Raw genomic sequence first — 14,254 nt, forward strand, 5'->3', positions numbered from 1 at the left:
GAATATTTCCAGTCACTTCCAAGCAAATGCATCTGCCTCCACAGCCTTGGGCCGGATCGAGTCCTGCCTTGGAGTGAGGACTGTCGTGTGGTCACTGCATCGCTGCACAGCAGCTTAGACATGTGTGCATAACATACGAAACCTTCTACTAGTTCACGTCCCCCTTGATCTGTCAGTTCTACTTCTAGGAATTTATCCTGTAGAAACAAAAATCCAAAAGTTTTATATCCAAGTATGTGGATTGTATCATGCTGTTGCTTGCCTTTGGGTTACATAGAAGCGAAAACCAAATGTCTAAGAGGGGATCGAGTAAGAAAATTCCAGTACACGCATGCAGTGAAATACTATAAAGAATTGTGGAAGAATATGCAAATAATATATCAAATTGTTAGGTTAATAAAAGTAGTTTCCGAAAAAAAAAAAAAAAAAGATTGTTAATGTGTTCACTTTGTATCAGAACAATGAATAATATTTGTTTTTTCTCTTCGGGTTTTTTTATATTTTAGAATTTTCTATTTTGTAGCTAAACTTAGGGTAACAGTATTTCTTGTGTTCTTTTATAGCTATCTGAAGAAAAAGGAAAAAACTGATGAAAGTTGTGTATAGTCAGCATTTAACTTTAGGCTGTCTTACCTTGATAGCAGAACTTATGTAAATTTTTGTTGTCATGTTACAAAATAGAATATATTCATTTCAGAAAATACAGCAAAAGGGCGCCTGGGTGGCTCAGTCGGTTAGGCATCCAACTCGTTGATTTCGGCTCACGTCATGATCTCACGGTTTATGGGTTCAAGCCCCAAGTCGGGCTGTCGGGCTTTGCACTGTTAGCTTGGGATTCTCTCTCTCCCTGTCTTCTGCCCCTCACCCCACTGCCTTTCGCTTGCTCGCTTGCTCTGTCTCTCAAAAATAAATAAACTTAAAAAAACAAAACAAAACTGCTACACACGCACGTATATATCCAAACTGTATACATAGATTTGATTTTTTAATGTTTTTTTTAAGTTTGTTTATTTTGAGAGAGAAACTGCGAGTGGGCAAGGGGCCGAGAGAGAGGGTGAGAGAATCCCAAGCAGGCTCCACTCTGTCAGCTCGGAGCCCAACACAGGGCTTGAACTCACGAACTGTGAGATCATGACCTGAGCTGAAATCTAGAGTCACATGCTTAACCGACTGAACCACCCAAGTGCCCCTACATGTAACTTAAAATAGAGGTTGGCAGGGGCGCCTGGGTGGCTCAGTCGGTTGAGCGTCCGACTTCGGCTCAGGTCATGATCTCATGGTTCGTGGGTTCGAGTCCTGCATCGGGCTCTGTGCCGACAGCTCGGAGCCTGGAGCCCGATTCTGATTCTGTGTCTCCCACTCTCTCTGTCCCTTCCCCACTCAGGCTCTGTCTCTCTCTGTCTCAGAAATAAATAAACATTAAAAAAAATTTTTTTTAAATAAATAAAAAATAAAATAGAGGTTGGCAGACTTTTTCTGTAGGGGGTAGCAGGTGCTTTAGGTTTTGTGGGCTCCATACTGTTTCTGCTGAATATTTTTCTCCTCCTGCCTTCCTTCCTTCCTTTCTAGCCTTTCAAAATGTGAGAACTATTCTTAACTTACAGATCATAAAAAGACAAGTCAAAGACAGGTTGTAGTTTGCCAACCCTGATTTAAAGTACGTAATACATTGATTTTAAAACACCTGAGAGGAAAGATAAAAAATAAAAAGCCACTCGAGAGAAGAAGAGCATGATGCCACTTACACAAAGTGTAATTTAGCAACAGTGAAATAAATGACTAATATATAATCAGAAACACAGCCCTAACGCGAATGTTGCCCAGATTCGCCGTTGGGCAGAACTTTATTTGGACGATGGTAGAAATAGTCCCTGGGGCGTCTGGGTGACCCAGTCGGTTAAGTGTCTGACTTCGACTCAGGTCACGATCCCACGGTTTGTGAGTTCAGGCCCTTGCGTCGGGCTCTGTGCTGACAGCTCAGAGCCTGGAGCCTGCTTCAGATTCTGTGTCTCCCTCTCTCTCTCTGCCCCTCCCCCGCTCACACTCTTGTCTCTCTCTCTCAAAAATAAACGTTAAAAAAAAAAAAAAAAAAAAAAAAAAAAAGTAGTCCCTAAGTAGAGTTGCTGAGAATGGGTCATTGGAAACGTTTTAAAATGATACTACGGTTTCCCTTCTTTCATTGCCCTTGAATAAGACTTTACTGAAGAATAATGTTGTAGAACCTAAGGAATGGTTGCTATACGTCATTGAAATTAATTTCTATCAGTGAAGTCGATTGTGTGCGTTTCATCTCCGTGCTACACGGCCAGTTTAACGAAAGTGTCCTATAGTGGATGACATGCTATGTCTTTTCCATGCAATGAATGAAAGAACCTGTGAATTTCTTTTCTAGATCTGCTCAGTGAAGGAGCGGCATGCCAGCGAAATGAGGGACTTACCGAGTCGCTATGTTGAAATAGGTATGCCTTCTGCGAGTATAACACGTCAAAAGAGAGTCCATTTTAGTAAAGGGAAACCTAAAATCGTGTTCGCCTTTGGGGCTCGTCCTTTGGCACCTTAGTGAAGTAGGTGGAGAGGCTTTTGTTTTAAGTTTTGAAACTTTGCTATAGTATTTTTTTTTTCTGTCTGTATTTCTACTTTTTAGATGGCAGTACTTTTTCTACTTATGTAGTTGGCTTTGAAGTTGAATTCTGGTTCTGGTTCTGGTTCTGGTTCTGTTGTTTCCCACCTGGACTTTGGACAGATCCCTACATGCCTCTGCATTCTCATCTATAAAATGTGAGAAAGAACCCCTGCCCCACGGGTGTCGTTGAGAATTCAGAGAGAATTCACGCACGCACAGCCCACAGCATGGTTCTGACACCTGGTCCTGCCCACGATGTACCCTCAGAATACTCCCTTCATCGTCACCTGACCGGACCGGGCTGCCGTGATCTTTTCTCTGGATCGCTGCCACAGCCTCCTGAGTGGTTTGTCTCCTGCCACCGTGAATTGCGGGGATCTAGCCTCCCCACCGCAGTCAGCATACAAAGCAGATCACGTCACCACCCTTCAGCCCATTCCCATGTTTGTGGCACAGAGAGGAGATGCGTGGGATCTGTGTTGGCCCTCACCCGTGCCTCCAGCTTTAGCTCACAGCAAGTTTCTCTAACGTCTCTGCACCGTGGCGGCCACGCTGGCCACCTTTCACCCATCCATGCTCCTTCTTCAGGTCTCTCTAGAAAGCTCTTCTTGCCCGTTTGCGCTTCCTTGACCCTTAATCATTCTTTAGCTCAAGGATTGCTTGAGAAAGCCCGCTGCACCTTGCTGACTGGGTCAGCCCCTGTCCTTTCTCACTCCTGTTTCACTTGCCGTGATCGTGCGATTTTTCAGCGTGGGTCTGTCTCTTCCAGCAGACTGTAACCTCCCTGAGGGCTTGCACTGCGTCTGCTTTGGCTCAGTGTTTGTGTCTCAGACGCCCGGCACAGTGCAGGTACTAAGTAATGCCACGTACTGAACGAATTGGCGACTCAGGGACAGCTATTCAGGAGAAGTGTGCCGAGAATGACACGGCACTACGTCCACATCTTGGTTTTAGAACTCAGTGTAAAAGTTATTCGGACACAAGGGATAAAAATAGAGTGACTTTTGCCGATTGAATAGATACAGTGAGAGCTGTTTGGGATTATTCAGAACCAAGCAGAAGGAGACCAAGTTATGTGACGAAGCTGTTTTGCCATCTTAGAAATCAGCTGAAGAGTTCATTTCCCTATTTGGATGGGAGGCGGGGAATATCAGTTTGAGTGGTTCTTACAACAAGGTGAAGCTGAGACAAATAATCTGTACACAACTGTATTTCTGGAAACAGAAAGGTGTGTGGTACCTCCATGGCTAACATAGTCATAGCTTTTAAATCTGGGGTGTTTTGTATTTGAAGACAGGAGTGGGTTGGGTGACAGGGTTTCAATAACTTTCTGCCTTAGACGGAGAAATAAATCCACAGTTCAGATTGTGCAGAGGATGGACGATAAGCATGTGTAGAATATGATGGTACCAAAAAAAGCCAAGGAATGAGGAGCTAGAGAAAACTGAAAACTACAAGGTCAGGGTCATTATTTCTGTGTCTCCATCTTCTTTCCTGCTTCCCAGCCAAAACCTCTGAACATCTCAATGCATAGTGTCCTGAGAGAGAGAAGTCTTCAATGTTTTAAATATAGATGAGTGGCGGGGGATGGGGGTTGGGGTAGCGAAAACCCTGGGAGTTTTTAAGGGTGGAGGAATTGCCAGGAAGACACAAAAGCGTAGCAACTGTCTTCTCTCCTTAGCTGGTGCTGATCACTCAACACGAGCGGTGCGGGTCAGTCCCCCGTGTGGTTCACCTCACTGTCATGGCAGCCCCCTGTGGGGCAACTGGTCTGCTCCTCAGTCTTGTTCACAAAGACAGTTGGGGCTCAGAGACATAGCTATCTTGTCTAAGATCTTACTACAGTGGTGTTAGACATGGACAAACTCTAGGGGCGCCTGAGTGGCTCAGTCGGTTAAGCGCCCGACTTCAGCTCAGGGCATGGTCTCATGGCTTGTGGGTTCGAGCCCCACGTCGGGCTCTGTGCCAACAGCTCAGAGCCTGGAGCCTACTTCGGATTCTGTTTCTCTCTCTCTCTGCCCCTCCCTGCTCACGCTCTGTCTCTGTCTATCTCTCAAAACTAAACATTAAAAAAATTTAAAAAAAAGAAATGGACAGACTCTGGCTGCAGAGCCACCGGCAGCTTCCAGGAAGGCAAGGCGGTTTGCCGAATTCCTGTGTGATCTTGATGAGCCTTCCTGAGCCAAGCTTTCCGTACCTGTAAAGGGGAGCTGATAGTACCTACCTTCGCAGGCGGTTGTGAGAATTAGACATTAAGTAATGTCTTGATCTCGGTGCTTGGCATACAGTAGGCGCTCACTGAATCATGGTGGTGATTATCACTGTGCAGACTTCCATCCCAGCTGTGTGACTGCTAATGGCTGGCCCAGTGGTGGCCCCGGAGCCCTGGGATCATGTTATTAAAGTATAGTTCATCTGGACTACAATTTATGTGCAATAGACCGTGTGTGGGTGCTGGCAATATCACATTACTGACGTTTTACTACTGTGGTTAGTGGTTAAGTACCATTTTTTCCCCTCTTGAGAGCAAACCTTTAAGAATATAAACCATTTCCACAGCAGGAGGCAAAGTGGTTTAGATAAGAGTCCTTGACGAGGATAAAGGAAAAGAGAAATATTAGGAGGTCTGGATTACAATTTGCTTTAGCCCTGAACAGTGTGAGCCACACTGTTCTTTAGTAAATGAGGTGAAAATGGCATTGAGGTTAAAGAACTATCGGTGCTGTACATTTCTTAGGAGCCAAATGTTTGTAGCTCTTCCCTATAAATCAGAATCTCAAGAACAACACAAAAAAGGTTTTGCTCTTTAAAAGGATATTAATTTATTCTTATAAATGAAACGAATGACGATAATGAATATGAGGCTTACTGGGCAATCACCAACCCTTGAAAACATTCTCTCTACATAAGGCTTTTTGGATGTCATTTCTTTTTCCAAATTACATTGTGGGTTTTTTTTTTAAGTTTTTATTTATTTTTGAGAGAGACAGAGACAGCATGAGCAGGGGAGGGGCAGAGAGAGAGAGAGAGAGAGAGAGAGGGAGGGAGGGAGGGAGAGAGAGAGAATATCCCAGGCAGGCTCCATGCTATCAGCACAGAGCCCAGTGCAGGGCTCGAACTCACGAAACCGTGAGATGATGAACTGAGCTGAAACCACGAGTCAGATGCTTAACCAACTGAGCCACCCTGGCGCCACCAAATTACATTGTTAAAAGTAGGTTCTGGTCTAAGCCTGCCATAATTATTTGAACTGGGATCTCTTGCACTATCACGGGGCTCCCTTGCCCTGTGGCACTGTTCACCAAAGTCTTCCGTGGTCTTCCAGGAATGGCCGTTGGAGAGCTCTTGAGAAATGAAGCCTGTATTTGTGGGTCATTTTCTGGGTGTCCTGCCAGGACAGATGGCTTACATGTGAGGAGTTCACGATTGACTTCCTAGTCTTGATTTCCTATGGAAGCTTATTTCAAAAAACAAAAACAAAACCAAAAGGAATCAAAGGAAATATTATATGGGAATCTATGTAAAATGATAGAAGCTAGGAAGAAAGGGAGGAGAAAAGGGATGTCTTTTCACTTTAATTAAACAGTGGCCGTATCTTCAGTGATTGTACACCATGGCTCTTTGAATTTAGCACATTGTTCTATTTTTAGCCTCGTGATTGATTGGGAAAACAGTGACCTGGAAATGAAAGATCTGCGTGCTGGTGGAGACAAGCGTGAGACAATAGTCTTGGCTAGATCTAAGTGTGTCTTCCCATCCACCTGTTACTATGCTGACCCAGATACGCGGGTTCCATGTGAGTGACGTGGTTCATCTCCCTGGCTGAGTCTCAGCAGGAATCAGAACGGTTCTGGTATCATTGAGAGTGTTTTCACTCAAGGATCTAGCTTTATTTGGTGTTCTGTTATAAATTCAGTTCGACTCTCTTATAATCTCGTAATTCTTCTTTCTGCATTAAATTTTTTCTGACATCTTATCATGAGAAAAATTAAAACATACCAACAAGCGAAGAATTCTCACAAAACGAGCACCCATGTAAGCGCTCCTAGGTTCTGCAGTTAAGATTGTGCTATATTTGCATGTCTGGTCCTCTGTCCATTCCTCTTCAAAGTCAGGACTCTTTCCCTCTCAGTGCTGGGAACTCAAACGTTTGTTGTTGGGTGTGGCATTGGTAAATTTTCTCCGTAGCAAGTATCAGTAGGAAGTCTGAAACACTTGATGTAGCAAATATATTTTGTTCATTTTATAAAAACAACCACCAGGCACATGCCACGTAGATAGAATTTCATTTAACCTTCACAGCCAGATGAACAGGGCTGTTAGCCCACTTCATAGGTGAAGAGACTGAGGTTCGGAGGGGTCAGGTAACCTGCTCAGGATCATTACATTCATAAGCAAAGAAGACAACGTTTGAACTCAGGATATGCCGAGTTTCAAAGCTGTTGCTCATCGCCCCTGTGCCATACACTCTCACATGCATTCCCTCTAGCTCACGCCGGCCCTCAGCTGCAGCCAGAGGAACTGACGAGAATGATGGAGGCTTGCCGTGGGCGTTCAGATAAAAACCATAGGGTAGAAAGTCTATAGAATCCAAACACCCCTTTCAATATGCCAGTGATATTACCCGTTCTTCAAAAGCCAGATGAAATTCCGTGGATTTTTTTTGTCTTTATTTTGGTTCAGCCAAGTATCCCGTTCGGAGAAGTAGTTATTTTAGTTCCCCTTGTTTTATTCTGGGACTGATAGCCCTTCACTGTTCGTCTTCCAAATTGTTAGAGAACATCTAGAATATAGGTGCTTAAAGGGAACCAAATCCGGATTTGTGATGTGATGCTTTGCAGAAGAAAAGCTTTTGTTTGCTCTTTTTTATTGTTTGACTTCAGTTTAGTTGACGCATCAAGGTAGTTTCAGAGCGGGGGAGGGGGGGTTGGTCTCTAAAATTATTTCTGTTTTTCAGTTTAATTGTGGTAAAGCTTAAGGTAAGATCTACCCTCTTAATGTTTTTTTAAATGTTTATTTGAGAGAGAGAGAGAGAGAGAGAGAGTAGGGGAGGGGAGGGGTAGAGAGAGAGGGAGACACAGGATCTGAAGCAGGCTCCAGGCTCCAGGCTCCAAGCTGTCACCACAGAGCCTGATACAGGGCTTGAACCCACGAACCATGAGATCATGACCTGAGCTGGAAGTCGGACACTTAACTGACTGAGCCACCCAGGCGCCCCTGCCCTCTTAAATTTTTAAGTGTACAATACACTGTTGACTGTGTGTACAATGTTGAACAGGAGATCACTAGAGCTCACTCATGTTGTTAACTGAGACTTTAGGCCCATTGATTAGCAATTTCCCACTTTCCCCCTCCCGCCCTTGGCAACCACCATTCCACTCCTTGATTCTATGGGTTTGACTCCTGTAAATACATCCTAGAAATGGAATCATGCGGTATTTGTCTTCCTGTGACTGACTTGTTTCACTTAGCATAGTGTCCTCAGGGTTCATCCGTATTATTACAGAATTGTCCTCCTTTGTCCTCCTTTCTTGAAGAATTGTCCTCCTTTCTTGAAGAATTGTCCTCCTTTCTAAAGGCTGAATAATATTCCATTGTCTGTCAATATACCACATTTTACTTATCCATTCCTCTGTTGATGGACATTTAGGTTGTTTCTACGTCCTGCCTATTGTGAATAGTGCCGCCACAGCAACCGTGGGAACGCTAACGTCTCTTTAAGATACTGATTTTAGGGGCGCCTGGGTGGCGCAGTCGGTTAAGCATCCGACTTCAGCCAGGTCACGATCTCGCGGTCCGTGAGTTCGAGCCCCGCGTCAGGCTCCGGGCTGATGGCTCGGAGCCTGGAGCCTGTTTCCGATTCTGTGTCTCCCTCTCTCTCTGCCCCTCCCCCGTTCATGCTCTGTCTCTCTCTGTCCCAAAAATAAATAAACATTGAAAAAAAAAATTTAAAAAGATACTGATTTTAATTATTTTGGCTAAATACGCAGAGGTGGGATTGCTGGATCATACGGTAGTTCCATTTTTCATTTTTCGTGGAACCTCCATGCTGTTTTGCATGGTGCTGGGCCACTCTGCTCTCCCCCCAGCAGCATACAAGGTTCCAGTTTCTCCACGTCCTCACCAACATTTGTCTTTTCTTTTCTGACAATAGCCTATTTACAACTGAAAGTGTAACTTCTTGGTTTGACCCTTTTGACCCAGCAGGTCCTTGACCATTATGACCTTTTCTGCAGCATAAGCAGCGTGTTGTGAGCCGCTCCCTAAATCACTCCTCATCCGTGCTGCTTCCTGAGTGCCAAAGTTGAGATGAGATTATCACAGGAACTGAGCTCTGTCATTTAGCACAGTGGTGTGGCGAATATTGATTAGAAAATATGCAATTAAATTGCGGACTACACTTGCTTTAAATGGCTTTTGTCTTATGTGTACTATTGGCTCCTGGCTTGAATGTTTTTGTTATTTTGTCCATTAGTCATCCCCTTCTATTTTATGCCTGTGTATGAGGTCTTCTCCCTGGTTTGCTGATGTGAAACATGGTAAAGTCGCTTTTACTTTCATGCATCTGCTTTACAGAACAGCCCTGAAGATGTTGGAATGTTGTAATATCCAAATGCATTTTCTTAAATCAGTGGTCAGCCTGACAGAGTGTCCAAACTTACTGGAGAGTCATTATGAAATACTAATACTAGTGACTGAGGGGTCACATTCTCTTGGGAGGAAGGCACTATCACAAAGGGACCTTGATGCTTTTTTCATAAGTGAATGCAAGGCAATGAAAGATAATTGTTCCTGTTTGGAAATTGCTTGAGAAACTCCTGTTTGTTTGCTTTTTAAGACTGAGAGGCCAAAATCTATAGCATATGATTTTATTTAGCTCCAGTAAAGATACCAAATCCTCTGGGTCACATCTGCTGGGGATTTTGAAAGCAACAAAGTGAAAACAAGGGCCTAGAACAAAGAAGGAGTGCAGATTGTCTGTGCTGAGTGCTTTTGCGCTTTGTAGCACAGCAAATTCAAGGGAGGGGCCAGGCACCCCGGCCGCCGGCCACGGAACCACCAGAGGACTGTCAAAGCCTTAACTTGCATTTCTGCCAACTAACTGTAGGACACTTTTAACCTGAGTATCTTTGTTCTGATGTATGCTTTCTAATGTGAATTCTATCTGGGAAAAGGAAGCCTTCAGATTCTTGCTTGAGTTACCTTCTACTTAACTTGAGTTAAGAGGTTACCTTCTACCTAACCTCTCTGAGCTTTAGTGTCCAGTCCCCCACCCCCGTCCCAAAATCAGTACAGGGTGGTTATGGTAAAAAGAAATCATGTCTGTACAATATTCTGCATCCTGCCCCTCCGCATAGGGAATGTTCATTAAACGGGAGCTGTTCATAACACTACGATTATATTCAGTTACTCAGAGAAAAGAGAGAAAAACAGCATTTCTTTTAACAGTCAGACTAAAATACTTTTGTCCACAAAGTCATTTGAAATAGGGATGCCTGGATGGCTCAGTAGGTTAAGCATGTGACTCGATTTCAGCTCAGGTCATGATCTCACGGTTGGTGAGTTTCAGCCCCACGTTGGGCTCTGCTCTGATAGCACGGAGCCTGCTTGGGATTCTCTCTCTCTCTCCCTCTCTCTCTGTTCGTCCCCTGCTTGTGCTCTCTCTCTCTCAAAATAAGTAAATAAACTAAAAAAAAAGTCAATTGAAAGAGAATTGGGGGAAAGGTATAGGTAAACATTTACCATTCCGAAGAGATTAGTATATTTCATGCCTGCATTTTTCAGTGAAATGTATCTTATAAACCTATATGATACAGATGCAAGTAATCAAGAATATTGATTTAAATATCACTTACAGGTCTGAATACACTGATAGTGAGACAATCTACTTGTGAATTATTTGGAAAATGGTCTTTGTGTTCAGACCTAAAATCTTGATTTTTATCCTTTACAATTTGGTATACATTTCTAATACTTTTTTAAAATGAAAACATTTTAATGAGCACTTACTGCATTGTTTTCTTTCATGTTACAAACACCATACCTGCTCTTGAGGGGCTGATGGTCATTGCTGTTTTCACCCTTTTCCCTACCCTTCTGAAAATAAATTCTCTCACTTTGTACAGTACCTTTTTTTATGTATATTTCCATTTTTGCATAGCATGTTGTATTTTATTTTATTATTTTTTTTTTTTTTTTTTTTGGTTCTAGACTCAGGCTCTTTTAAGTCAGACAGGATCTTTAACATTCTGATACTTCTCAAAGAATGTCTAATCCAAATTGGTGCTCGGCGATTCTTTTTTTGAGTAGTTGATAACCAGAGATGTAAGGAGCAAGGTACAAGAAAGGTTTTGCTAATTTCTTTTTCAGTCACGCGGCAGTCGTTTGGAAACCGTTAGCAGGTCTGCTGTCGGAGGTCCAGCAGTACCTGTGTATTTGTGACTCTAACCCTGACGCCATTGCCTGGCTGATGGAAAGCTCGTGTGTCACCCTGTAGCATTTTGTACTTGGAGGATTCTCAGAAGCGGCAGCATAACTCTTCAGTCTGCCCGAGTCGTCACCTGACAAGGGAACAGCTAAGTCACGTGACCAAAACCACATTGACAACGTTGACCACACAAATGAGCGACAGAGTGGACCTGAGAGCCCCAGATACGAGTGAGCGGGAAGGCCCACCGATCGCCGCCAGCCCCGCTGTGGGGCCCATGTCTGTGTGAGAGAAGGTAGAGGGTGGAGGGGAGCCAGGGGGCATCTGGTGAATTTGAGGTCAGGAGAACTCCCGCACGGCAGACGGGTGTTCCCAGGAGAAGACCACTGGCCGCTCAGTGGGTGCGGGGACCGCGTTGAGGAGCATGAAAGCTGAGTAGGATCGGGACTGTAGAAAGGAAAGAGAAGGGACAGTGAAAGTGGGGAGGGAACAGGGCCAGGAAGTCTCAGAAAGCAAGAGGCCGGGTTTTTAACATTCCCTCCCAGAGGAGGGAGCGCTCTGCTATGTTTGAGGAGCTGTCCCAGCCCCTGCCTCTTCCTAAGAGATCAGGGACCGTGTTGTCGCCCACAGATGAGCACCAAAAGGCACCAAGGTCAAATCCCATACTCAGGCTTAAGGAAAAGTAAACAAGGAGCAGAATAACATCGTTGGCAATGAAAGCAAGAAACCAGAAAGAAACACCCAGAACAAGCGGGAAGACTTTTTTTTTTTTTTTTTTTGAATTAGACATGAAAGAACAAAAAAATCAATTTAAAGAAAATTTCAAATGAGATGACAGAAGTCAAGAAATATTTATAAATGAAAGGTCATTTCAGAAATGAAGATTAAACTAGAAGGAACATGGGCAAACAGAAAGACCATGCCGTCAGAGAAATTGAAGGGGGAAAAGAGGACAATTTGAAAACATCGCAAAGCAAGAAGAAAAAGATTTAACAGTGAAATGATAAATACCAAAGACTGGCAAAGATGATTCAATTGACAGGTAAGGGTCCCTGAAGGAAAAAAAAAGACAAGACAAAGGAATGGAGCAGATCCCAAACACAGTAATTCAAGAAAAATTTCCTGAAACTACGAAGAAACGAAAAGTTGAAGCTAGAAAGTCATACCCTGTGTCTCTGAAAATAGTGACCCACAAGGAGCACCATCAAGATATGTTTGGGTAAAATGACTGGACTTTCAAGACAGTCTGTCGGGCGTCTAGATCTGCGCTGCCCCGTTGTAGTGCTGGATTGAACTGTACCGCACGCAGGATTCTAACGACTTAGTATGAAAATAAGTAAATTGTCTCATTAATTTTTTTATGTTGTTCCATGTTGAAAACATTTTAGATACGTTGCAGTAAATATGTTTTAAAATTTTTACCTCTTTCTACTCTTCAATGTGGCTACTAGAAAATTGAAAATTGCATGCACAAGTTGTGTTTACGGCCTGCGTTAATATTCTGTTGGACAGCGCGGATCTAGAACTCCAGGCCCCCTTCTGCATCAGAGTCCCCATTCTGCATCCGTAGTACCTTCCTGGATAGAATTTTCCCGTGAATAGTCTTTTTGATATTTTCTCTCCATATGCTTAGAATCTCTCTTTTTTTTGTCTTTTTCCTTGAATTCTTCTTCTAGCATTTCAGGGAATTTTTATCTTCCAGAATAAGCCAGGGCACAGCACTGCTTCAGCCCTAACAGGCACCTCATTGCTTCATCAGTCCTACTTGAAGTGAGCACAGCGCCCCCTACAGGGCCCTGGAGCCATCCCCACACTCTGTCTTTGTCTCCCTCTAGGAATGGCATTTTTCTCTCCTCTTTCTTCCCCCTCACCAGCTTTGAACTTCTGTTTTGTTTTAGTGCTCTCTAACCAAATTTGTCTTTATTTTCTTTGTGATTTATCTTTTTTAGATAAACCATTTAAAAGATGAGCTTCTGTGGCAATAGACCTAAAAACTCTGTGTGTTTAAACTAGTTTTCTTTTAGGCAAAAAATAAGCAATCATCATTAGAATGATTAAAAGCATTGATATGTGGGAAAGAACAGAATTTCAGGGAAAATAAATTAACTGAAACTTCCACTGGTCCATTGGAAAATTTGAAATAGAAAGCCCGGTCATTACTGGAAGGTATTTTACAAAATCAGCCCATAACGTTTTATATCATTTATGCATGTTCTTCAGGAGAATAAACATTACCATTCCACATTTCCTTCTCTTGGCACTAATCTTGACACGGTTTTTATGTACGACATCCTTTCTTCGTAAATAGCATTTCTCTAGTTAGTTTGTAATTTAGTTACTGCCTAAATTACTACTAAATCTCAGGAAAGTCTGGTAAGATTTAGTACTTAACAAAAGCATTTATTACAGTGTCTGGAATTGACAAGTGAAATAAATACATGGTTCTGGACATTTCTCCTTGTTTTCTTTTGGAACACCTTAGATTTTCCACTGTTCTTAATTAGAGAACAGGAAGTCTTCTGTCTAATGCATGGAAGCCGTTGTGCACTGGGAAATAAGTATGTAGAGCAGGGAAGATTTGGACAGAATTATCTCCGAGCTTTTCTGTTCTGTTTCGTACAGCTCATTCATAGACATCCGGGCTTGATGTGTATTTGGTTACCTTGGGAGAGCCCCTGTGTTCCTTGTTAATGAGCAGCGTATATAGCATCCTGAATGTGGAGAGTATCTTGTCCACCCATCACTTGCTAGATGGTGTTCGTCCTCAAGTGCCTATGGTAGACCAGCACATCAAAGCTTCCTTGTAATTACCATGAATCTGTGGCATCTCTGACTGATTGATTGCACTGGGGGTATAGCATTTCAGTGATGAAATGTAATTTAGTAAAGCAGAACTCAAGTCCATTTCTACCAGATGTGGTTTAACCACCTCAGGAGTCAGTGAAGTCAAAACCTCTGGTTAATATGCCTGCGTGTCTCCTAGAATGTGACACTGCCACCTCTTTGATCACTGGCCCCACACTGTTCAGTAGCACCTGGACATTCCAGACCTCCCCGGGCCTTACCCCACCCCCTCCCCCTACGTGATACAGCAGTGGGAGCTTCTCTAGACTCTTCGGTGCCTGGTGCCCCTGGATGTGCTCATCTGTGCACGTGGCTGTGGTGGAGGCGGCCCCTCTGCACGTGCACTTCATGTGAACATT

The 14,254-nt window shown here is 43.4% G+C and overlaps 1 protein-coding gene across 1 annotated transcript in view; it reads left to right on the plus strand.

Annotated features, from left to right (window-relative positions):
* The window catches only part of VPS41 (VPS41 subunit of HOPS complex), a 185,522-nt gene that overhangs the window by 114,249 nt on the left and 57,019 nt on the right, over nucleotides 1–14,254 (plus strand). The window contains exon 10 of the mRNA XM_030307719.1: nucleotides 2,393–2,459. Coding sequence (XP_030163579.1) covers nucleotides 2,393–2,459 — 67 coding nt within the window. The remainder of the gene's footprint in view (nucleotides 1–2,392; nucleotides 2,460–14,254) is intronic.

This window comes from Lynx canadensis, chromosome A2 (genome assembly GCF_007474595.2).
Source record: "Lynx canadensis isolate LIC74 chromosome A2, mLynCan4.pri.v2, whole genome shotgun sequence".
NCBI classification, from domain to species: Eukaryota; Metazoa; Chordata; class Mammalia; order Carnivora; family Felidae; genus Lynx; species Lynx canadensis.